The sequence below is a fragment of the Archocentrus centrarchus genome, chromosome 7 (genome assembly GCF_007364275.1).
Source record: "Archocentrus centrarchus isolate MPI-CPG fArcCen1 chromosome 7, fArcCen1, whole genome shotgun sequence".
In the NCBI taxonomy this organism is placed as follows: Eukaryota; Metazoa; Chordata; class Actinopteri; order Cichliformes; family Cichlidae; genus Archocentrus; species Archocentrus centrarchus.
In genome coordinates, this window is record NC_044352.1 from 25,883,559 (window position 1) to 25,906,906 (window position 23,348).

General features: G+C 43.6%; 2 protein-coding genes across 3 annotated transcripts; both read right to left on the reverse strand.

Annotated features, from left to right (window-relative positions):
* Window positions 1-1,990: 1,990 nt before the first annotated feature.
* LOC115782879 (acylamino-acid-releasing enzyme) lies at window positions 1,991-9,634 on the reverse strand. The gene is made up of 21 exons (XM_030733375.1): window positions 9,247-9,634; window positions 8,043-8,178; window positions 7,720-7,795; window positions 7,558-7,633; window positions 7,230-7,342; window positions 6,992-7,126; window positions 6,719-6,810; window positions 6,590-6,627; window positions 6,380-6,501; window positions 6,220-6,283; window positions 5,585-5,679; window positions 4,994-5,045; window positions 4,133-4,236; window positions 3,864-3,996; window positions 3,694-3,777; window positions 3,505-3,585; window positions 3,226-3,314; window positions 2,811-3,004; window positions 2,609-2,711; window positions 2,409-2,515; window positions 1,991-2,288 (listed from the first exon to the last, which is right to left on the reverse strand). The coding sequence occupies exons 1-21, from the start codon at window positions 9,365-9,367 to the stop codon at window positions 2,189-2,191; spliced, it is 2,115 nt and encodes a 704-aa protein (XP_030589235.1). The 5' UTR covers window positions 9,368-9,634; the 3' UTR covers window positions 1,991-2,188.
* A 590-nt stretch (window positions 9,635-10,224) lies between these two features.
* ifrd2 (interferon-related developmental regulator 2) lies at window positions 10,225-21,465 on the reverse strand. 2 transcript variants are annotated; one of them, XM_030734672.1, is made up of 13 exons: window positions 21,005-21,465; window positions 20,132-20,188; window positions 15,833-15,949; window positions 15,461-15,545; window positions 15,173-15,297; window positions 14,844-15,001; window positions 14,113-14,166; window positions 13,792-13,970; window positions 13,521-13,629; window positions 13,248-13,382; window positions 13,009-13,137; window positions 11,807-11,899; window positions 10,225-11,693 (listed from the first exon to the last, which is right to left on the reverse strand). In XM_030734672.1, the coding sequence occupies exons 1-13, from the start codon at window positions 21,045-21,047 to the stop codon at window positions 11,613-11,615; spliced, it is 1,365 nt and encodes a 454-aa protein (XP_030590532.1). In that variant the 5' UTR covers window positions 21,048-21,465; the 3' UTR covers window positions 10,225-11,612. The 2 variants fall into 2 exon arrangements, with proteins under 2 accessions (XP_030590532.1, XP_030590533.1); XM_030734673.1 differs by lacking the exon at window positions 20,132-20,188.
* Window positions 21,466-23,348: the final 1,883 nt, after the last annotated feature.

A 23,348-nucleotide genomic window follows, 5' to 3' on the forward strand; every position in this document is an offset into this window, starting at 1 on the left:
TTTTTTTTAATGTTTGAACGATTCATAGGTCAGTGTTTAGTGGCTTAACAAAAATAAAACAGATCTCTGGAATGGTCAGGTTCAAGGCCTGGATTAAAATGAGTGAAAGGCAGCCAATGTCCAAAGAAAAACTTTGAGAGACCTGCAGAAAGCCGGGAAAACTACTGCTCAAGACCACTATTACAAAAAAGTCTGAGTGTGATAAAAAGAAATGTGGGGTGGATCAATACTTTTGCATAGAACTTTATATATTAAAACTATATAATTATGCCATGCAGAGCACAGTGAGAGATCTGTTTTTGTGCTGGCATCTGGGCGCAGTTTCCTCTCGTATGCACAAATAAAATTTGTTGCATTTTCTAGAAGCAGAACCCTCAAGCCAATATGCCACATTTGTTGCTCAGTCTCCAGAGGATGCACCCATAATAGCACCACATCCACCTGATGTGGATGCCCTCCCTTGCTCTTTTTCATTGGCTTCTGATGTTTTACTTAACTCCATTTTTTTCCTGCAGCCAGCTGCAGTGGGGAAGCACCAGAATGATCCGACACCAAAAGGCTCTTTGTCCACCAGTGTCAGAAACACACTTTCTCTCTTTCCTCCCTTTGTCTGTCTACCTCCTACATTCACCCAGCATGAGCATGACTCTTTTCCCCCCATCTCCAGCTTTCAACAATGCTTCACCTCTGAGCCCCAGCCCACACAGCAGAATACCGCTGACGGGAACTTCTCCCTTCTATCTGGCTTGCTCTTTGTCTCGAACACCAGATCGCCTCTGTCTTACTCCTCTTGTCTTCATTTGTCACTTCCTCATCAACACAACCTCCATCTTTCACTCAGAATTGGAGACCTCGGCCAACACCCACACGGCAGTGACTTCATCAGGCGGCAGCTGCAATCAAGGCCACAGAGCAAAGTGTTGGTGGGGAGGCCAATTATCACCGCCACCGTGTCTGGGATGCCAGTGTGAGACCGCTGGAGGACGTCACCCACCTCGGCGTCTCATCTCAGCACTCACAGTGCACAGTGTGCGTCTGTGAATTTCATTTGTCGGTACCATCAGATGAAGGAATGTCCACTTGTGTCGTCTGGGAAATGAAGTGTTGGGACCGTTCAAGGCCGCTATCAACAAGACCACCAAAGCACTGACAAACTGGCTCTGCTTTCCTCAGTAACTATCTCAGGAAACCTCTTATCCATGTATGTAAAAGTACAAGGTTTGTGTGTGAAAATAAAGCTTTATATTAAAAGAGATTCAATTTTTAATGCTGATTCCAATGTTTGTGGGAGGCTCATTTTTGAAGGGCTCCAGGAATGAGGGAAATTCCAGCCCAGTGCAAAATGGATTAAAGCCCACTTAAACAACCATCTCTTTCATCAGATATCTAGGTATTATTTCTACAGAGTTTATCACCATTAAATCTCAACAGATTTCTACTCCGGAGTTGGTTTATCTCTTGCCTTCACTTAAAGGTCAGCATTACAGTACACTATTTGTTCAGCCAGCCCCACGAGGAAGCTGGTCGGGAGTCTCATTTAAAGGCTCCAGCTTAGGTTTCAGGTGGTTTGCAACTCTGCAGTGAGTCTGTGTGCTGACAAAGACTCACATGACACTTGGAGTCCTGGTTTGCTTTGATTTTCAGTTTTTCCACTTTTCATCTTTTTTTTTTTTGTTGTTGTCGACTTGAAAGCAGCTCACGTGATTACAACCACCTGTTTGATGGGTACTCATTTAAATGGGCAGCTAATCTTGTGCATCTAAACCAGCACTTACATAGCAAGCAAGCTAAAGTCTATAGCTTACAACAGTAAGAGACCGCCATCTGCTGGACAGTTTTCAAATTACAGTGCCCGTGTGTGCCGGCAGAGCTTTGCCATAAGTGACTATGACCTGGATCAAGGTGCTAACTGATGGATTTTACAGTCATTGTTGAAATACAAATACATACAGCAACAGTACACATCATTGCTGGTTTGTAAAATTTTCTTTATTACATGCTTTGATCACCCCCCCCCCTTTTTTTTTTTACAAAATTGGGTAAACTTTAAACTTGCAGAAAAATGTTGTTTTGCTATGAAAACGATTGTGTTGAAGATTCCCAACTGATCACAAACCAGATTTCTACCATCTCCGAGTGTCAAGCAGAAGCAAAAAATGGCTTCATCACCGTGTGTGTGCGTGCATGGTCAGAGATGCTGGTGTAGCCACAGCACTGTGTTGAGGAAGCAGTCAACTTGTGTGTCCACTCTGGACAGAGAATGTCCATCTTCAGGAAACCACAACAACCTGATTTAAGAATAAATAAGAGGAATGACTGAGGTGAATATCAGTAAAGCCAGCGTGGCAGGGCTTACAGAGTCAGCTTGTCTTTATTTAGTTTAAGTGATGTGATAAGCTCTGTCGTACCTGACAGGTGACCCTCTGCTCTTCAGTGCTTTATAAAGCTCCATCCCCTGGTGAGGGGACACTCTCCTGTCTCTGCCTCCCAGCATCAGCAGCACTGGAGCCTTGATCTGCACACCATCACACAACACTGTTAACACAGTGTACCAACAGACGTGTGTCGTCTTCTGACGTGGTATTTTGTGTGTTTGTGTGTGTCTGACCTTGGCGGCATGTATGATGGGTGACTTCTGTAGCATAGCAGCCAGGACCTCTGCGGTGGGTATCTGGTCATATGAGTAGTGAAACCCAGCACTGGTGTAACGCCTGGAGATGTGGCGACAGAAAGCGTTACAGTATGAAGTGGATTTGATGTGTTTCAGCAGAACAAAAGCTGCCATCTGTCATTGAGCATGGATGTCTCACCAGTCCACTATATCACTGGTTCCCAGTAGCGTAGCAGCATTAATGACAGGGTTCCTGGCTGCACACACTCTGTAGGACTCGGGGTACTGACCGAGCAGGTGACAGGCCAGGAAACCGCCGTGAGAACCACCTATTACAGCCAAGCGGTCGGGGTCGAGGCTCGGGTCACGTTCCAGCGCAGAAAGCACAGCCCTCTGGGTAAAGACAGGAAGCCAGGTCAGATAATTTCCTTCCATCTGCAGGGTGAGTGTGCTGTTGATACAGCTACCTGTGTACATACAGTCAAATCTGGGAAAAATAATTGTGTGCTTGTTAATCTGTTTCTCAGCCACTGACAAACTGTCAGTAGCGAGAGTTGTTGCTGACCTCACTCTATCCTGGATTCAGGATAAGAAAAGACCAAACAAAGCAGTACCTGCACGTCTTTTACGTCCTGGCTCCCAATCTGACCAATTAGTGACAAAATGCTGTGCTGGCCAAACCCTGTGGATCCCCTGTAGTTCACTGGATAGGGACAGAAAATTGGAGAGGGAATATAACAGCTAAATCAAAAACTAAATCACTAAAAAATATATATACACAGAGTCTTTAGCTTAAATGAAATTGAATCCACAGCATTTTCCAAAAAAATTTAAACCCCTTTGTGTGCACAGCATGCAAGCCTGACAAAAACTGAGCAACAAATATATTTCACCCATGAGCACAGCAAAGCCGAGTTTAGCCAGCCCAGATGTGGCGCAGTTCCACTCTGCAGGGAACTGAGAGTGAGGTCCACCTGTGGGGGGGGGCAAACAAAACCACAATGCAAAAAAAGATTTAATAAATAATCCAAAAAGAATACAGATATAAAGCAATAACACAACAAAAGAAAGTGAACACAGACCGTGGATGAAGACCACCAAAGGTATCCTAGTTTCACAAAGGAGGTGAGACGGTTTCACCAAGACAGCCCCAAAGTCTAAACCAGCTGGGTAAGATAGAGACGCAGAGAACGTAAGAAGAACGAAGCTTTAACTCAAAATAAATCTACTGAATCAGAAACTGAAAGCTCACGGTAGTTTGCGTTCTCCTCGTCTGATGGAGGAGTAACATCTAGAACTTTCCAGCTGAAGTCAAAGGTCATGATGGGCTTCTGCAGAGTATGCCAGGATACAGCCGCACCTGTAGCCGGCACAAATCCCACCCTCTGCATGGTCAATAAAGAGACACATGTCCAATCATTTTTAATAAGTAACCACATTTACACATGCATCCAACTGCATTTAAACAAAGTGCTGGTTCTGTATGTGTGTGCTTATATGTGGCATTGTACTTTGTCTGACCAGAGTGGGAGGGGTGTTAGGGCTGGAGCAGCAGACCACCATCAGGTCTCTCTGGACTGTCAGCAGTTTCCAGCTGCCATATGCTTGGGAAAGATCTGAGAGGTCTGCAGAGGAGGAGAACAAAACACAGAAACAAAGACAGAGGTGGCAAGTGTGAGAGAAGAGATGAAAAGCGAACAACTGTAGACACTTGATGGGGTGAAACAAAGAGGAAAGAAATTCACTGTTAATTTATTCACTTTTACACTGAGATGTTAATTCTACAGTTGATGATCTGTATGTGATATATAAGATACTGTAACCATTTACATTAATTTTTGCCCCCTTTGGTACGCTCTGCTGGGTGCTATGATGTTTCTGCTGTGTGACTTATTTTGAAATTTCCGGGTAAGATGCGCAGTTCATTTTTTGGTCTTGTCATACCTTTCTGTTCTCCCTTGTGCTCCTGATGAAGATGAAACAATGGAGGAGGAGGAGGAGGAGGAGGAGGAGGAAGGAGAGGGAGTGGAAGAGGTTCAGAGAGAGAATCAGAAGGAGAAGGAGAAGGAGGTGGAGGTGGAGGAGGAAGGTGAGATTCATAATGCAGGGGAGGAACTGGAACGGCAAGGAAAGGAGAAGGCGGAGGTGGAAGAAAAGGGGATGCGAGAGCAGGAGAAACCGGAAGTGACAAATGGGAAAGAGAGGGAGAAACAGATGGAGGGGGGGCAAGAGGAGATGGGAGAGGACATGAAGACCAACATGTGAAAGGAGGAGGTGGGAGCAGAGGAGAGAAGGGAGAAGGTGGAGGAGGGAAAAGGAGTGATGAAGATGAGGGGAGGAGAGAGAGAGGAGGAGGAGGTGGAGGAGAGGTTGGAGTCTTACTATCAGAGAGGGAGGTGACTGTCTTTGATCTTCTGTCAACTAGGAAGAGACCCTGAAAGAGAGAGACAAGACTAAATGAGCCACGGAGAAGTGTGTGTGTGTGTGTGTGTGTGTGTGTGTGTGTGTGTGTGTGTGTGTGTGTGTGTGTGTGTATCACAAACACAACATTTTATCCACAGTATTCCTGACTTCGCGCCATTACCCATAATTCATAGCGGAAGCCGGTATTTTACTTCCGTTTGTGCTGTCGTTTACGGTTGTGGGCTTACACACAAAAATACAGTAGTAATTTACAGAATAAAATAATTTGAAAAAATGTACAAACTGATGTAGTGACAACCGACAACAGCACAAGTTGAATCCGAGCTCATGTTCCAACTAATAAAGCCGCCTGTTACAGCACAAAGTAACCGAATTTTGTCATTAACTCTGGCTCTGACTTTGGGGAACCGGAAGTATAAAACCGTACAGCGGAAGTAGCAGTCTGTCACGGCAGCCTACGTACGCGCTTCCAGAAACCCGTGGATAGAGAATAAATCTGACTTGTTTGAGTTCTATGAGAAGACTGTGACAGACAAATGTGTTTGTTACCTTCTGGTTCCTGCAGGCGCTGCTGAACATCACCCTCTGGCTGTCTGCAGACCAGCAGCAGGACGGCAGAGCTTCATACACACCTGCAAACTCACCTGGAACAGAAAAAACATGGAGAGAAGTTCAACTCTCCACCGAGCTTCTCATTCTCATTTTCAGTTATCCAGCTGTGTCATTTGATTATCTGATGCAAATATATCAGTGCAATGAAAAACAATGCTAAATGCAGCAGTATGAAAGCGCATTCATTCCTGTTTATCATTAGCTAAATGCTAATGGCATCGCTATCATGTTACCATACACTCACTGGCCACTTCTTTGGTTACACCTTGCTAGTACTGGGTTGGACCCCGTTTTGCAACTAAACAGGTATACCTAATGAATTTGCTGGCGAGTGCATAGCAGGTATGCTTTTTGTATGAAAGCCCATTGTGTGGTATGTCATAATCATGAATTTCTAGAAAATTCTGACTCTGTATGTCATAAATAAGATTTCTCATAATGTAATAATGTCTTACTATAGGAGTTCTTATCACATAATAAAGAAAGTTAATCAGAATTTTGAAACAATGTTCACTCGCAGCTGTGAGAGGCCACATCATTCTCTGCTAGCATGGTGAGAAACCATAACCTACCCGCCGCCTGTGGTCTGCTGACAACATCCAGCAGTGTGGATGTTTCCCCACTCTTCAGGTCCAGCTGTGGAGGATCATCAGCAGTCAGCCGTTAAGAGAATGAACACATGTAGACATGCACATAAACACACACACACACGCATGAGCACGCATACAGCACCTGCTGCAGGCTGAGGCACTGGTTGTGAGGACCAAACACAGCACCCCGCAGGTAGATCAGCGTGGACCCGTCGGGACTCAGCCGGGGATTGGACACCGAAAGGTTTTCCTCCGACAGACGTTCTAGTTTGGAAGACGGAGGACTAGCTGAGCAGAGCAAAGAGGGGCCAACTCTGATACACTAACAAGCAGACAAAGAGAAAGCTCTCACCACAGTGTCCATGCAGGTCAATCCTGAACAGGGCTGACCTGAAAGAGTTAAGAAGCGTTTTCACTGCTTAAGCTGCAGCTGTTTTCATGCCATCTCAGGCTGAGTTCAAAAATAAAGCAGCTCTATAACCTGCGGTTGGAGCAGAACTTCAGTCCAAGTCTGAAGGGTTCGTGGTACCAGCCAACAAAAAACACTGAGTGACTGCCGGGAGCCCACAGAGCCTGGAGACAAGCAGAAATAAATATTCACAGGCATGACTTTAAAAAAACTAAGTAAACTAACATCCTCTTGTTAGCTTGTATCAAAATGACAAAAAAAAAACAAATCAATTTAAAGGACTTAATTAGGTGTATGAACACTTAAGGTTCATACACTGCATTCAGTGAGCTTCTGCGTCCTCACCTGTCCAGGTGAAACATCAGGCGGAACACCCTCCAACACACTGACGGCGCCGATCTGCAAATCCACCACGCAAATCGCCGGGTCGCTCCTATTGGTCAGGGCCTCGCCCCAGTCTTCACAGTACAAACTCCTGTCCTGATTGGGCACCACAAAAACTGAATAAGAGACAGGCACACAAACGCTCTGCTGCACGGTTAATGCAGCAGCATGGCCACAGTTTTCTGTGTTTGTGTAATACCTTTGTCCACGCGCATCCTCCACCTTGTGCTTCTACTGATGCGTTCTTGCTTTTCTCTGCTACGTACAGCAGTTTGCTCTCACACTCCGACCAGGACAGACAGCCAAACTGGGCTGAAAACGCACACATATCACAATGAGTGCCATTTAAATACAGAAAATGGAATATAATGGCACGATAGCCCCTCTCTAATTGTTGCAGTCACTGTATTTTGATGTGATAGGGTCACTGATGCCTGCCTCTTTGTGGGTGGCGATACATCAGCTTTTCCTTTTTTGCCGGAAGAATCAAAAATAAATAAATAAATAAAAGCGCACATCCATCTCACCGTCGTCATACACTCTGCCGTGTTTGTTAAGCGCAGTCAGGTTGAGGCATTTTCTGAGGCCGTGGCAGTTCCATATCTAAACAGGTACAACCAGAAACAGCAGCCTGTTAAGATGCTCAAACGCCAACGTTGCGAAAGACGTCGTGATCCGGTTTTTCTTACCTCGAGGAGCTGGTGACCACTCGCGTCTCTGATAACAGCTCTCAGGCCTTGAATCGGAGAGAATCCACTCAACAACCTGAAAAGCAGAAATAAAGAGTAGCTCAAGCCCAGCTGAGGACAGTTTGACTCAAACACAGGGATTCACTGCTTTTCAGCTTTCTGACCCCCCCTGGGGTCCATCACAGCAGCAGGCTGAGGTAAAACCACCTGAGGTCGGTCAGTAGACTTTCAGCTGCTGTTTCTTTCCCTTTTTTTTGTTTGTTTTTTTTTGTTTTAGCCAATCACTGAAGGTTTCAGTTACCGTCAATTATAGGCCAACTCACTCTCCAGACACTGCTACACACGGTCCCGGTGGAAGCACAGTCCCGATGCTCTTGTGATCGTTGCTGTCCGAGATCAGAGTGAACTGCTGCAGATAGCGGAGTCGGGAGGATCGGACCAGTTCGCTCTGACTCCACTCTGGATGTGGACACAGTGAATCATTTGGGTTAAATAAGGAAGCTGTACACATATCTCTGTTTGTCACAGAAAAGAGAAAAACATCTTGTACACCGTGTGTGTGTGTGTGTGTGTGCGTGTGTGTCTGCAGGCCATCCTGGAAAGAAAACTGAAATATAGTAAGAGATGGTCTTCCTCCCAGATGAAACCAAAATATCTGTTTATTTTCTTCAATTATTTTAACTATTCAATTATTATTTATGGTTGCTAGTTTCTCCTATAGCTTTTCTCCCAGGTGAGATGGGGGGTGGGGGTGAGATGGGGGGGGGGGGGGGGGGGGGGTTGCTCACTCCCTTGTAGAGTTAAAGCTGACATGACAGCCCACAATCCAGTTTAAAATCAACCAGTGACACTCAGGCTGAATGGAATTTCCCCGGCACAGACCGGTTTATGCTGGAAAGCTTTTTAAACTCTTAACACAAGGTCAGCGCTCATCTCTGTGAATTACACTGAAATGCAAGCAAGTAGTGAGGAGCTCTTTAAATGTCCTTGATGATTCCAATCAGCATGCTTTTGAGACGAGTTTTAAAAATAATAAATGGATTTCCAGCATTCCCACAGGATTCCCACCAATCTTTCATCACTTACAGACCGACTCCACAAACTGCCACATTAATGTGCAAATGAACAACTTCAAACAAGCGTGAAAACGTGGCAAAAGTGTCCCAGTAGTTTCCTGTGGATATTCACATCTACCAGGTGATTCCTCCTCGTGTGCCATCATCAGACCAAGATGTCAGAGATCAGGTTGGTATTAATCACCCCATTCTTACTTTAACTCACTGGTCTCACTGGGGTTAATCTCAAATTTAAACTTTGAAATAACACAATGAAATAGAAAGCACTTCCTGCTGTAAAGCACATATACTATAACAATTCTTTGTGGCAAATTTCCCTTTTCTCCCACTCCTTTACATTTTGGGGGTGAGTACTGTGGAGGTTTTCCTCTGACAGGGGAAGTCGGGTGGTAATTGATAAATAATAAGGATCATCATGCCCGCTGCACTCAGAGGGGGAGGGAGAGCTCACCTGCTGTCACTGTATAGATCCGGAGCTCCTCCCGGAACTGCTCCTCTCTCACATGGGCTGAAAGAGGCGTAGGGAGGCCGCTCACTTCTCCGTATACCCCGGTGATTTCTCTGGGCTCCATCAGGCTCTGTCGTTGCGCGCTGGAACTACCGCAGTCGGTGCAGTCTGCTGCAAACTCATGCGTCCTGCATTGACGTTACAGCGTTTCCTCGGTTAAAATGATGTAAAATCTGGCGTTAAAACCGCCGACAAGCACGGTTTACTGCAGCGCGACTCAAAAACTGACCTACAGAACTCTGTTAATTACTGGATCACCCCGTTTGAACCCAGTTTACTACGTCAGAAGCATCATTTCCACCGCACCAGCGCCTCCATGTTGAGTTTATAAATGGACGATACCACTTTGGCTCAGGTTTGGGGGTGATCGTGTAGTTGAGGGAAATGACCGCAGAGGGGCAGCAGAGATTCGTGGCCTCCAAAAACTTTTCTGGTCTTCATTGAAGTGTGAAAATAATTCTTAAAACTGAGATTTTTGTTTTCTCTAATAATGACTGGTGTGTGTATATATATATATATATATATTTTTTTTCTTTCTTCCATCCATTTGTTGTCACTTACCGACTGTCCACAGAGATACAGCGGGATCTGTGAAATCTGTAAATGTGAAAGCAAATTGGTGGGCAGTACATTCATTGTGTTTTAACAGATTATTCACTCTAAAAATACACTGAAAGCAGCAAATGAGCTGCTTTCTGTTCGGAAAAAGTCAGATTAAACTTGGCTAACCTACACTATACAATTACTGTGTTCAGGGTTTGAAATATTCAAGATTACAATAATTTTACTTTTTTATGTACAACCTTTGTGCTCAAACTGACATTTTCTTTACATCTGCCCCACAATGATGCACTAGCTGTCATGTTTGTGGGCAGAAACTACACCTCCTAAGGTAACTTTATGAACTCACAGAAAACAGTGTGTTTAAATTCTCTTTATTCCATCGTTTGTCCAGGTGCCCAAACACCAGAAGCACCGACAGGAAAGTTTGGTGAGGCAATCAGGTTTTATCCAAGAAGAGGGGTTCAAACCTGTGGGCTACGACCAGTTTAAAACATGTAAGCTTAAAGTTTTATTCAAATTTCTTTGCAGTTATTTAGTGGGCTGAAAAGAAAAAAAAATCTGTGATTGTGACTCTATGATCAGGAGCACACTAAACTGTCAATGCTGACCCTACGATTAATAAAAAAAACAGCATCACCAAACTCATCTGATCAGCGGCTCTGATTAGTGGTATGTTATCATCTAACATTTGTGAAACACATACCCATAAATCCCTATGTTCATTGTATCTACAGTACATACGCATGGATAGATGGTATGAGTCACCAACCTGCAACAAAGATCTGAGAAAAAGGCAGATTCTTCTTGCCTTCTTCATCCAATAATTCTGTCTGTAAACAAGTTTTAGCATTTTTTTTAAGTCTTAAAAACCCACACACATTACTGCCCTTTTAATAAATTATTAAAATACAATTCTTCACTAGAAATGGTTAAAATGAAATACAATTCCAAAAAAATATGAATACAAACATGACAATATTACCTCTTTGATTTGCTGTTTTTTTTAATTAGGCATCAAGTGTTTTTTTTATTTTTATGGTTAAATTAATCTGCAGTAATAACACCCCCCCACACACACACAAACACCACACACGCTCCTTTAGGTTGCATTGTTTGTATAGTCTGTTTCCGGTTTGGCAGCTGAAATGTAGACAGAGTATGACCGTGGCTCTTTTCACGTTAGTCCATTCTTGAATATAAAGATTAAGATACTAAATGGGACCTCCTGCATGTGGGAAAAGGCATCAGAAATTAAAAAGCAAAATACCTGACTGACCTGTCACATGACAGGGCAGCAGACTGAGCTGAGCATCAAAAAATACCCATCAGCACCAAAGGAGGTTTCTACTTATGGTTCTAGAGATCTAAAATGGACCATCAGCTTCAAAATGTTTGATTCTCCAAAGGAGATTTTACCTTTTCTCCATATTTGTACTGAATTAAATCATTTTAATCCCACATAAAGAAAGTTTCACTTAGTTTCACAGCTTATGTTCACTGTGAAGCATCAAATGCGATGGCAGCAAAGCCGGCGCCTGCTTTGAAAGAACTTTAGGACGTGTCCGCTACAACGTGAGAGTAAATGCTGACCATCTTGAATTTGGAGAATGAAGCTGTACGTGAGGAGCACAAGTGGAAAAACCCTGTTTGCTGAGTGTTTGTGAAGAGCTGAAGGCATCATTTTGTATTCGTCACATCCAGAGGAGGTTCCTCGTTTCTTCATCATCTCCAACGTCGTCGTCCTCTCACATGACATCAGCACGTTTGTCCCTGACTTTGTTCCTCTGTTTAGTTCTGGCTTTGAAGGCAGCTGAGTTGAAAAGATGCTGTTACAGGCACATAAAAGCAAAGTATTTATACCACTCCGGCTATAATCACATACACCTGTCAATCCAAACTTTGGCAGAGATCAGACCATTTTAGTTCAAGTTGCTGTTACCTTCTCAAACCGTGAGATCTTGTTGGCTTTGACTGTCGCGTCCAGGATGGGTGGGGGGCCAAGGCCAAAGATGTCTCTGAGTAGTGGGTTGAACTGCACCAAAACAAAAAAATAAAGCACAGAAAAGTTTTAACAGCATGAGCTGGAAACAAAACAGATTTTAGATGCGACTACTCAATAAAAGAAGCTTTCAGCTGCTGCCTTGCCACAAAGGGTCACAAAATAGCTCCGCATGTTTCATTTGGTGATGTTTTACGCCAGATGGTATTTCTGTCTCTGGCTGGAATCAAACCAGCAACTTTTTGCTTGTCAAGCAAATGTGCTAACCGCTACACCACTGGAGGTACAAGTCAATCAAAGTACTTTTTGCAACCGCCTGTCTTACAAAAAAAAAATCCCTTCTTAAATTAACTACAGCTATCATCAGAATCAAATACTACGACTGTGTCTAGAGCATCTCGGTACTGTGATGGAGAGAGATCAACTGAAGCTGAACCAGGGATCGGCTTTACCAAATGTAATTCCAATCTATACCACAAGAGTAAGCAGTGAGTCAGTGTATTTACAGTGGAGGCCTGGCAAAATGCAAAGCCACCTGAGGAAATGGAGACTTTTAAAAAGAAACACAGTGAGCAGTAAAATGCTGCCCCTGGTGGTGAAAAGTTGGGTGAGAAATGAGAGCAAATACAAAAAAAAAAAAAAAAAGTATCTTAACCATCCAATACAAGAATATTAACCTTACCAATTCAGTACTGCATTATGCCTACAAACAGAATCTCATTCTACGGGAGCTTTTCAGCAGAGGTGCCACTTTAAATACTGGATCATTTAATTCAGAGTGTTTGCATCAGTTCTTAGATTATTTAGTGAAAACAAACCTAACAGAGGCAGTGGGATTTGCCCACGCGTGTGGCTCATGTGTAGGTGTGCTCATTGTGTGCTGACTGGCATATCCTCCACACAAAATTACATTTGGTATCCTCACAGCCTGCTGGCTGAGCAGGAAGTACCAGTCTTCCTACTCAACTTCAGGTTTTTGTTTAACGCCGTCTATGCAAGATGTGACAGAAGACACGACTACAGAGACAGAAGAATAAGGCGAATAACAAGGCACTGAACAGCTGCAGTGGATGAGGCTGCATAAAAACAAGCCGTGATCAGTGAAACATGCAGATAAACTGCATTTTGCTCCGTTTCCTCACCTGTAGCTGGTGTCTGACCCCAGACTCCAGGATCTCTTTGAAGGCATCGTAGATTCTTCTCCTCATCCAGCTGTCAATGTAAACGTTCTCCATTCCAAACCTGATTTTCTCTTCTGTGAAATCCTCGTTCTGGAGAGACAAATAAGATGTCAAAGCTCCTCTGCCAGTTAAAACAGAACATCAGGCACCTAAAATAATTTCCTTCAGTGTTTATGCAGTTCTAAAATAAGACGACATACCTCTATGTAATGCAGCACCTCTCTGAAGATGGAGCGCTGCTTCCTCCTGTCGTTCTTGGCTCTGTGTTTGTTGCCGTCTGTGGCTAAACTCTTCAGGCATTCACACAAACCTTCACTGTCGTCCAACTCAAACTCCTGCAGACATTTATACACAAATGACAAAGGTGTAGTGCCCTAACACAGCATTACAAACAGAGAGGTTTAAACCAGCACTGTTGGAAACACTGGATTACTGCGTTCATAAGTGGGTGTTTTGCTTGTACAGGTGCGTACCTCATCTATTTCTCGTCCTAGCTCCACCAGCAGGGCGATGGTCTCTCCTACTGCGATCCTGTAGTTGACATCACTGCTCTGAAGGCACGCCTGCAGTTTAGGGAGGTGACTGCAGCGAGAAAGAGACAAAGAATTACAGCTGGGTAAACCATCAGTCACTACTGCAAACAACAAAACTCCAACTCAAATTCTTAAAGTCCACGTCAGGAGCAACAGAAGATGTTAATGCTTAACAGGATCAGGCGAAGGGTTCGCAGCCTGTTTCACTCACTGGTTGAGCACCACAGTCAGTCTAGAAGTGGGACAGAGGGTGACCAGCAGGGACCAGGCCTGCAGGGCAGCAGTGTGGAGAGCTGGACTTCCAGGTTTCGGTGTGGGCAGAACTCCCTCTCCGTTAGGGTATGTAGACATGAACACACTCTCCAGAAGAGCCAATGACTTGATCAAATCCTGTGAGGAGCAACCAGGGGTGGGAATAGAAATGCATAACAGCACAAAACAGATACAGCTACTGCTGTTATTTTAGAAGTTTTTTCTTCATATTCTGAAGTAGTGCAGAATTAAACGGTCATGAGTTACAAATTGTTCTCACCTCTCCGTCTTCAGCAGATGAGACATAGCAGCACATCCCCAGAGCCCTGGCACACTAACGGGGAGACAGATGCGAGAACAGTCAAACTAACAGACAGGCATGTAAATGAGGACAGACAGACACTTAATGTGCAATCCTAACACAATCTGGGCTTAGTTAGAATCTAAATAAAGATAACATTTGAGCACTGCAATATTAGGATCATGTGTGATGCTGTTACAAGTTAACAGATGCTACTCACATCTGTCAGCGGCAGAAACACTTTGGCTCATTTACACCATAAACCCGCACACCAGAATGGTAGTCGTTAATGTCAGCGAGTCCTCGGGGGTCTTCTAAATATTGTTTGACATGTTTTGGGGGTTTTTTTTGCCTTCAGTTTGTTTCCAAAACAGTGGGCAGAAAACAGCAGTTGACAGCGGTGCTGCAAAGTCCCTGCCAGGCCTCAAGTGGGAAGCTCAGGCTAAAAGTGGATTAGCTCAAAAACCACAACAACCCAGTGTCATATCTTCAAAATGAATTTTCCTTTAATTACTAAATCAATTAATGAGCTATGACTCACTGAACTGCTACACAACAACAGAAGTGATTGTGATGCTATTGATCTTTAACCCGGCTCCTTTACGGTCCAACATTTCACACTTCAGGAATTTTTCTTCCCCCCCCCCTTGAAAACCATCCTAAATCCAAATTTGCATGCAAATTCACACAAGTTTCGTGCGATCACTCACACTCTGGCGAGCTGCTATGCTGGCACTGCTGTCGATCAAGATGGCAGTGAGGAGAGGGCGAAGCATTTTGAAGCCCTCCTCCACCTCGTCTCCGCCCCCCAGCTGGATGCAGAGCAGAGCAAACACTGTGGCTGACGCTGCCTTCTCCTCCCCACTGCCTGGGCACACGAGGAGAAAAGCAGTTTATCAGTACCTGCAGTTTTTCTTTTAAAATCCTTAATGCTCCTGGTATGGATTTATACAAACTGGTATCAACAAATTTGCAGAAAGCAAGATAAACTGAGTCATACACACACACACACACATCCATGCAACTTGTTTCGTGGTACCTTTTCTAAGGCTCCTTTCCAGGCAGTCGCTGATAGTGAAGCGCCTCTCTGTCAGGAAGTCGTAAAGTACTCTCGAGGAGAAGGCCTGCCGCAGCGACTCAAGGGCTGCCAGACGAGTCTTTGCACTGAGAAACCGAGAAGAGGGAGAAAAGACATTAAGATGAGAGCTGGAGCAAAAATTTTATTTTTATTTTTTTACAGTTAATAGTGCCATTGCATCATCATTTTGCTTTCCTGACACTTCTTGATTGTGTGCAAAACAATAAAAAAAAAAAATAATAATCTCACCTCTTATCTGTCAGGTTGTCGATACACTGTTTGAGTTTGTCCTCTGTTTCTTCCTGGGCAGTCTGCTCATCCACCTGCTCACTCCCTGTGTTGGATCAGTCAACACACACAGCTGATACACTGATTTTGATGGCTGCATTAAAAAGGTAACCATTTAATGCTTCAACTGAAGATTCTGGCCATCTTGGCTATTAACTGGAATTGAGCTCAAATGGTTATGAAGTTAAATGACTGACAAAGAGTTGCTACAAAATGTGGGAATATAACGGCTTCTGCTCTTCAGTCAATCAGAAAATAATCACTGAGCCCTTAATCCAAACTGAATGTGTGTAGAAGGAATGAATGGTGTAGCATCTGCATTTCTGTACAAACCCGGGCCCTCTTCCAGCACCGAGGTGCTCTCGCTGGCACTGCTGCAGTGGCTGAGAATGTCCGACGTCAGCTCATCGTCGCTGGCAGCTGACTCTCCCTTTACTCCATTTTTAGCACCTAGAGACGGAAAAAGTGAAACGATGAGAAGAAAATCGGAGCAGGAGGATATAGATTTGCAAGGAGATAGATGGAAATGCATGAAGTCTTCACAGACGCATTTCCAATCACATGCAAAGAAAACATAAAAACCATTACCATCAGCCAAAACCTGTTCTGCCATCTTCCAAAGCACCAGCAGATGTTAAATATCCCACAGATTATATTACTTCTTTCAGCACAACTTCCTCATAGTGTGAAGTTTACCAACAAACAGAAAACACACACACGCACGATTGTTGCTGCACGATAAGGCAGCCTAACTCTGTCAACTTTTCCATAAACACCAGGGAGTGGACAAAGTAGCCCAAACAGCAGAAAGCTGGTAGATTCAATGGAACAAAATTGAATGCTAAATATTTTGGTCTGACTTAAATGGTCAGAATTGCTTTATTTGTACATTTATGGTAGAACATTAAAGGAGAAAACTGTTTTTCAGGGACTTGATGTTTTTTTTGTTTGTTTGTTTTTTTTTATTAGCCCAGTTTTTATAAGACTGCCACATCTGCTGCATCTTAGGCATCTTTATAAAAAGGTGCCCAAGATGAGACACTTCCCCAAAACTTGTGGAAGTGGGTAAAAAAAAATAAAAAATGCAGAAGCTGCCCAAAATTAACCAGAATTTGGCTGCAAGCTGTCTACCAGGCTCACTCTGGTGAGCTGCCTCTCTTTGTCAGTAACTGTACACCTTTGGTCTACTTCTACTAATACACACATACACTCAATCGTCATCTGCAGACTTCCTCACTGAGTTGAATCCATCATGCTTTGCGGTCACTCTCACCCACACAAGGGAGCTGACACTTTCTTGGTTAATAAACAGGTTATAATTCAATTCACGTCAATTAGAGTTCATTTATCTAGGGGCAAATCAGAGGAGGAGAAGAGGGAGGGAAAAAAAAGAGAGCATGGGGAAAACAGGACAAAACACAGAAGGGACGGAGGAGGGAAAAAATTTAATGGCATGCTGCAGTGGTATATAAACATGTGGGGAGTGAAAAGAGATGAGTGAAGTCCCACAGCAGTCTGAGCCTACTGCAGCATAACTAAGTGAGGGATCGGGGTCACCCGATTCAGCCCAACTAAATTTTGAGTGTAATCTTAATGTAGACAGGCTGTCTGTCCCCTGAATCCAAACAGAGTTGGTTCCACAGGAAACTCAAGGACCCACAGGTAAGCCTGCAGTCTGAGAGCAAAGCGCTCTGTTTGGATAATATGATACTATGAGGTCTTTAATCGCGCATACACCAGATAAAAGAAGGATTTTTCCATTAGGTAATGCTCCGTCATCTTTTATTACTGCCAGATGTTCTGTTTCCACACAGCTCTGCCGTGTGTGTATGAGAAGGGGCAAGAGTGAGGCAGGGAGAGGGAAGCCAACACTCCTGCTGGCTCAGGACTTTCTACTGTTGGTGGGATTACTGAAGACCAGTGTGGCCATTCATTTATTCATTCACTCAGTGTGTACGATCCAGAATGGTCAGACTCTGTGTGCAAGTATGCGTGTGTTTGTATGTTTACGTCGAGGTCAAACAGGACATCTGGGGTAACCCAAAGGTCACTGGTTTTTGCAGCGATTCAAAATAGGAAACGTCAGTCCATTCTGTTCAATACCCAACACAAAAGCTCAACAAATATGACTGTTTATCTTTTTATCTTGACATATTTTGCACTATATTTTATGTTATTTCTACATGTATTTCCAGAGAAGACTTCATAAACAACCAGGACCATATTCGGGCTCAGAGTAAAGAATCTAAACTGGGATAAAGTGCAGCCATTTGAATGGCGCAGGCTCAGCTGTGGAGTCATTGTCAAATCTTCAGTTTTACCTTCCCTTTCATCTGTAGCCACAAATCAAACACTGCTTAATTCTGTCCCTATCACTGCTGATTAATTTCTATCCATCATTTAAAGGCTCTGGAAAGCAAACCAGCAACCACTACTACACCCAATATCTAGGAATGTAGCTTTGACCCTCAGAGTCTCATTGGTCCTGCTGCTTATGAAATACTTTTACACTAAATGTCTCTCCCAATAATTGGGTCTGGTTGAATTCAAAATTTATTATAGAACTATTTAATAATTAATGGTGAAGTAACTGTGCATGTGAGCAAATACAGGAAGTAAATGTCTTTTCTGAGGAAAAGAATGATCTGAATGGCTGCCCAAAAAGGGCACTTTCCTTATATGATGTTTGGGTTTCTCTGACCGAATAGCCTGAAGCGTTCTCGCACACAAACATACTGTCGGTAGCTGAGATAACACACACTGTGGGCCAATATCAGTCAGCAGTTTCCCGGTCACCATCCTTGAACTGCTGGTCATTTCACTGGTTACACAGAGCTCCACACCTTCCTACGCAGGCCTGCCCACGCACAGCTCAGCTATGTCAAGTGTGAGCTCCCCGCCACGGCTCACGTGTCCTCTCCGCTTTGCCACTTTACGCTTACATAGCAATCACTCACACCGCTCCAGCAGTCGGTCGGCCGCTGGGAAATGAGGCTCCGCTGACAGATTCGAGCCAAGGGGGTGGGACCTTCAGAGCTCACAAGCTATAGATGGAAGACACAGGACTCCAGCGGCTATATTAACCTGCATTCGCCCCACAAGCACTTTGCTAAGTGTCTCTATGGATCACTACCACTACAGCTGCAGAACTCAGGCAACACAGATAATATTCTGACATCAATTTTTCTCACCATCAGCTTATTTTATGGTGTAAAGATACAATTAACACACCTCTAAAACTGCAAGCCCTGCTTGAACTCATCCTGAAACAGGCCTTGAAGCAAACCCACAACTTCCAAGTAAAATGACATCTACCATAAGCAGTTCTGTTGGTTGTGTTCAACAACAACTACACTTTTCAGAGTCTCAAATGGTCTAATCTTCTTTTATTAAGCATGCTCTCTGTAATCTTTTTCCTTTAGCCATGCTTTGGCTTTTGAACAGCATGTAAATTGCTTGGTTTCCTCATATTTCTGCCAATAAAGGAACATTACTGAACTTAGGCTCATTGTGTCCATAGCTGAGGTGGTTATATCTTTAAATCCTGTTATCCAGAATAATTTAAACAACTATACAAATTAACTTAAAATTCCACTGATAATCATCCTCTGCATTTAAGTTTGCAGAAAGATGCAGGTTTCTAAGTGAACATTAAAAAAAATAATAATAATCAACAATACGCTGACTGTAATAAGCGGTTAATAATAAACATGTGACAGCAGGTTGGCGATTGCCACAAAGAGCAATGTGTCACCAGTGATTTTAACTGAATGACACACTGCCCTGACACTGCTTACACATGACACAGTGACACAGGAAACAAAAAAATAACTGTTTATGGCACCACTTAAGATGGAAAGAAGAGAATTTTCAACTCAAACTCACAATCAGAGTAGATGGTGATACAGCAAGAATTTTTTTTTTTAAAAACCACCTGGAAGTGGAGCTGGCTGGGTGGATGAAAAGGTCAAATGTGGTTGGACTTCATTCATCTTTCTGTAATGTCTGTCTTTTAATGTTGGCTTGAAGGCAGGACAAACATGCAGCATTCAAGTGTGACATGCACTCAAGGAGTGACCAGTTCCAGTCTGTTGGCTGCGTTCAACAAAAACTACTCTTTTCAGAGTCTCAAATGATCTATTTGTACTGGAATATGCAGGAGAATATTCTGTACTGGTACTGCTGGTTGTCAGTGGTCCTGTCTCTACATTTGATCATTTATTGTTTCTCATGATTATCCCTCATCAACTGAATAATGGTTGTGGTGTTCCCTCCAAGGTTGTGCCCTGGGCCCCACGCTGTTAGCACTGCTTACACATGGCATAGTCACACAGGAAACAATAAGTCATTGTTTATGGCACCACTGCAGGTGAGAAGAAGAGAACTGTCAGCACAAGCTCCCGATCAGAGTAGATGGTGATAAAGCAAGAAGCAACATTCAGATAAAACTGTGCAGCAAGACGTGTCAGTTACATTAAAGAGGGGAGCCCTGGCAGTATTACACAGGAGGAAGAGTGCAGCTGGAATAAAACACAGGTTTGGCTATTTGGTTTACTGCATGTACTGCCATGAGGCTCAAGAGCCTCTGGACAAGGTTAGAGCTGGACGAGGGTCAGGGGTCAGAGGAGTTACCTTTGAGTGACGCCTTAGCTGACAGCTGCAGCTGAAGAACCTCGTGACGGAGAGAGCCTGGACATGACGGAATGAATGGATGGTTGAAATGGAGGAAGATTTATGAATGAATGGAAAGATGAATGTAATGCAAGAATGGCCATGATGGAGAAGAAAACATGAAACGTGAGCAGCACATTTCCGTGCATTAAATTCTGCATTGAAACTCTTTTTTTTTTGTGCACAGTTAATAATGCATCATTCTGAAGCCTTAAATTAAAGAAATATATCAACACTGACAGCTTTAATACCCTGTTGCAGCAGACGAACTACTTTGGTTTGTGACTGTATTTGTGTCCCCTCTTCTCTAGTTTTGGAAGTCTGTGTTTCTCCGTGATTAGTTTATCCACACCACGACTGCACACTGAGAAAAACTCGCAGCTGTAACTCCGAAGCAGCAACACAGCTTCACACAATCGACCTTAATTCATGTGTATATGATCTTAACAGTAACTCTGTTAACACAGAATTCAGTCAAAAAAAGAAACCGCATCAAGCTTTCTCAGCTCCCTGAGCCTATCAGAGCGCCAGATTTGTTCTAGTATGAATTCCAAGCAAATACAGACTGCACTGTTAAGATGCAGCACTGACTATAACCCACATGGATGTGCACGACAGGCTGCAAAACAACTCACATGCTAAAGTTAGAGAAGCAACAGGCTGCCTGCCTGTTGGCGTTCACGTCATATGGCAAAAACGCCCCGGCTGTAACTGCTAGCCTTTCCTACACGTGTACTGGTCGAACTGTTCACCTTGTATTAACACTTTTACCCTCTTATCTGACCTTATACTCCTGCTGATTTCTGAACGTGAGTTAGCATAGCTGCTACTTACCCGGCTTACCGGAACCACGTTTCCCCATCTTACTACGCGGCATTTCGAGCAGCAGCTTTGATCCTCCTCTTCACAACAAAGCTAGCTGAGGTTGGCTGGCTCAAGAACTTCAACAACAGCAGCACACGCCTGTCCGCGGTGTTTAAAAAGCCGCCTTCTTTCGCTTTGGTTATCGCTGGCTAGCGTCCGGCACTAACACTAACACCAACTACCACCACCACCACCAGGTTCCGTAACTTTTCGCTTTCTTCAGTCTGTGAATAAAGAGTTGTCCGGTGGCGGAAAAGTGGCTCCCTTCAGCAGCTATCACAGTCTATTATCTATGATTGTCCCCTGGTAATCTATACCTAATACTAGGATGAGATGGAAAGTATTTGTCAAAGTGTTTGGGACGGAGTTTTAAGCATGCTGTAGTCGCCAAGTCCACCATCTTCCCCTCAGTAGCTACTGAACAAACCGGGAGCCGGGGTTGCCAGGTTTGTTCAGTGAACGTCCCTCGTTTCCGGTTACGCGTAAAGCCAACGTCACGCGTCGTAAAGGAAGCTCCTTCGTGGACTTGCGATAAGATTAACTCAAATGAGTCATACAAATTTTAATTGAAGCTTTAACTTCTGGTGTTTTTCGTACCAAACAGGTTACTTTTAATCATATTTTAGTCAAAGGTGTCAGCCAGTGTTCCATATCTATGAACACCTCCAAACTCATGTTTGGAAATTAACAATTTACCAATCTAATCTTAAATTTAAATAATTTACTGAATCTTATTTGGACAGTGAGATCTGCCATGATGTGTGGTTTGGAGAAGGTGGCATTGACAAAATGACAGGATATGGAGCTGGAGCTGGCAGAGCTCCAGAGATTTTTTAGGATTAGAAACGAGTACATCAGAGAGACAGCTCAGGTTTGGTGGTTTGGAGACAAAGTTAGAGAGGCGAGGCTCAGATGGTTTGGACATGTGGAGAGGACAGAAAGTGGGTATACTGGACAAAGGATGTTGAAGATGGAGCTGCCAGGCAGGAGGAAAAGAGGAAGACCACAGAGAAGATTCATGGTTGTAGTAAAGGAGGGCATGTTGGTATGGATATGGTGGAGAGCCCCTCAAGGGCTTAAGAAAAAGAAGAGACAAATGGAACAGAAATCTCCTTTATTAAAGATCTTCTTAAAATCAATTTAAAAAAATGTTTACAAAAATTGCAGCTAAGTATTAGTCCAACCTCACACACGCACACACACACACACAGAGCACACCTTTCAAGAAAACCTAAGAGTCAGTAGTTCTGCAGACATACAGAAGTCTTAAGACTGTGTCCCATTTAATAAGTAAGATTTCATTAGAAGGCAGACAGAAAAATAATTACACTTAACAGCTTTTCAAGTTAGAGTCTCATTGTACCACGTGGCCCACATCTGAATTTTTCTTATCTCATGATTACTTCATGAAAAATAAAAACATGTCCAACACCAAACCAAGAGTAAAAAAGAAAAACACAAAAATGACAACGCCAAAACTGGAACGAGCACACTTCACACAGATTTTTTACATGGAAGGACAACAAGTTGCCCCTGTTACACCTCTCTTATTCAAGCAGTTTATAATAATATTATTATTACTGGAAATTTGGTCATATTCAGCAGACCTTAAAGAGAAACGTGTCATGTGCAGTTTTTGTTTTGGTCCAGCAGTGGCTTCATGTTTAATTAGCAATAAACGCTGAAATGCTAGTGCAGCAACTTATGTCATTAAACAAACACAAAACTTGGTCTCTGAACGATGCGAACAGCATCTCGGCTCATCCCGTGGTCACACACACACACATTCGGAGATTCAACAATACTGCTCGTAATTCATTCCATGAATCTCATCCATCCACAGGTGAAGCCATGTTAGTGCACCGTGGATTTATTAACCACACATATAATACTGAATGACTGTGTGAGGAACGGCGGTCTGCTGTTTTAAAAAGTGCTGCTCAAAGTCTCTGTATCGAGGGTGACCAGATCCCAAAAACACCGAAATGCTTTAAGTAAACGTCAGAGTTTAGAACGTGCACATCCTGCAGAGCCGGTCAAAACGTGGGACACCGTCTCAATACGCAGGACAGGGGAAGAAGGGATAAAAATGCTAGTGACGAGGAACATCCGGTCACCCTCTTTGGTATGTGAGGTCCTGTTATGGTTGTCCTCAAACCAGCAGCCCTGGTTACACTCTGAATATGCACACTGCAACTCTACTTTAAGCTTCATGTATTTGTGCGTTACAGCGATAGATCATGTCAGTTGGATTGTTCGGACTTTTTTTTTTTTTTCCCCTTGGGGAGGGGGGGGGGGGGGGGGGGGGAGGGGG

Excerpts from the sequence above, each read along its gene's own strand:
- LOC115782879 (XM_030733375.1), bottom strand. The coding sequence starts at position 9,367 with ATGGAGCCCAGAGAAATCACCGGGGTATACGGAGAAGTGAGCGGCCTC. Across the intron at positions 6,628-6,718 it reads AAGTTCTGCTCCAACCGCAG|GTCAGCCCTGTTCAGGATTG; the intron begins GTTATAGAGCTG and ends TAACTCTTTCAG. Across the intron at positions 5,680-6,219 it reads CAGCAGACCACAGGCGGCGG|GTGAGTTTGCAGGTGTGTAT; the intron begins GTAGGTTATGGT and ends TTTCTGTTCCAG.
- ifrd2 (XM_030734672.1), bottom strand. The coding sequence starts at position 21,047 with ATGCCGCGTAGTAAGATGGGGAAACGTGGTTCCGGTAAGCCGG. Across the intron at positions 15,546-15,832 it reads GGTGCTGGAAGAGGGCCCGG|GGAGTGAGCAGGTGGATGAG; the intron begins GTTTGTACAGAA and ends GATCCAACACAG. Across the intron at positions 13,630-13,791 it reads CTGACTGTGGTGCTCAACCA|TCACCTCCCTAAACTGCAGG; the intron begins GTGAGTGAAACA and ends TTCTCGCTGCAG.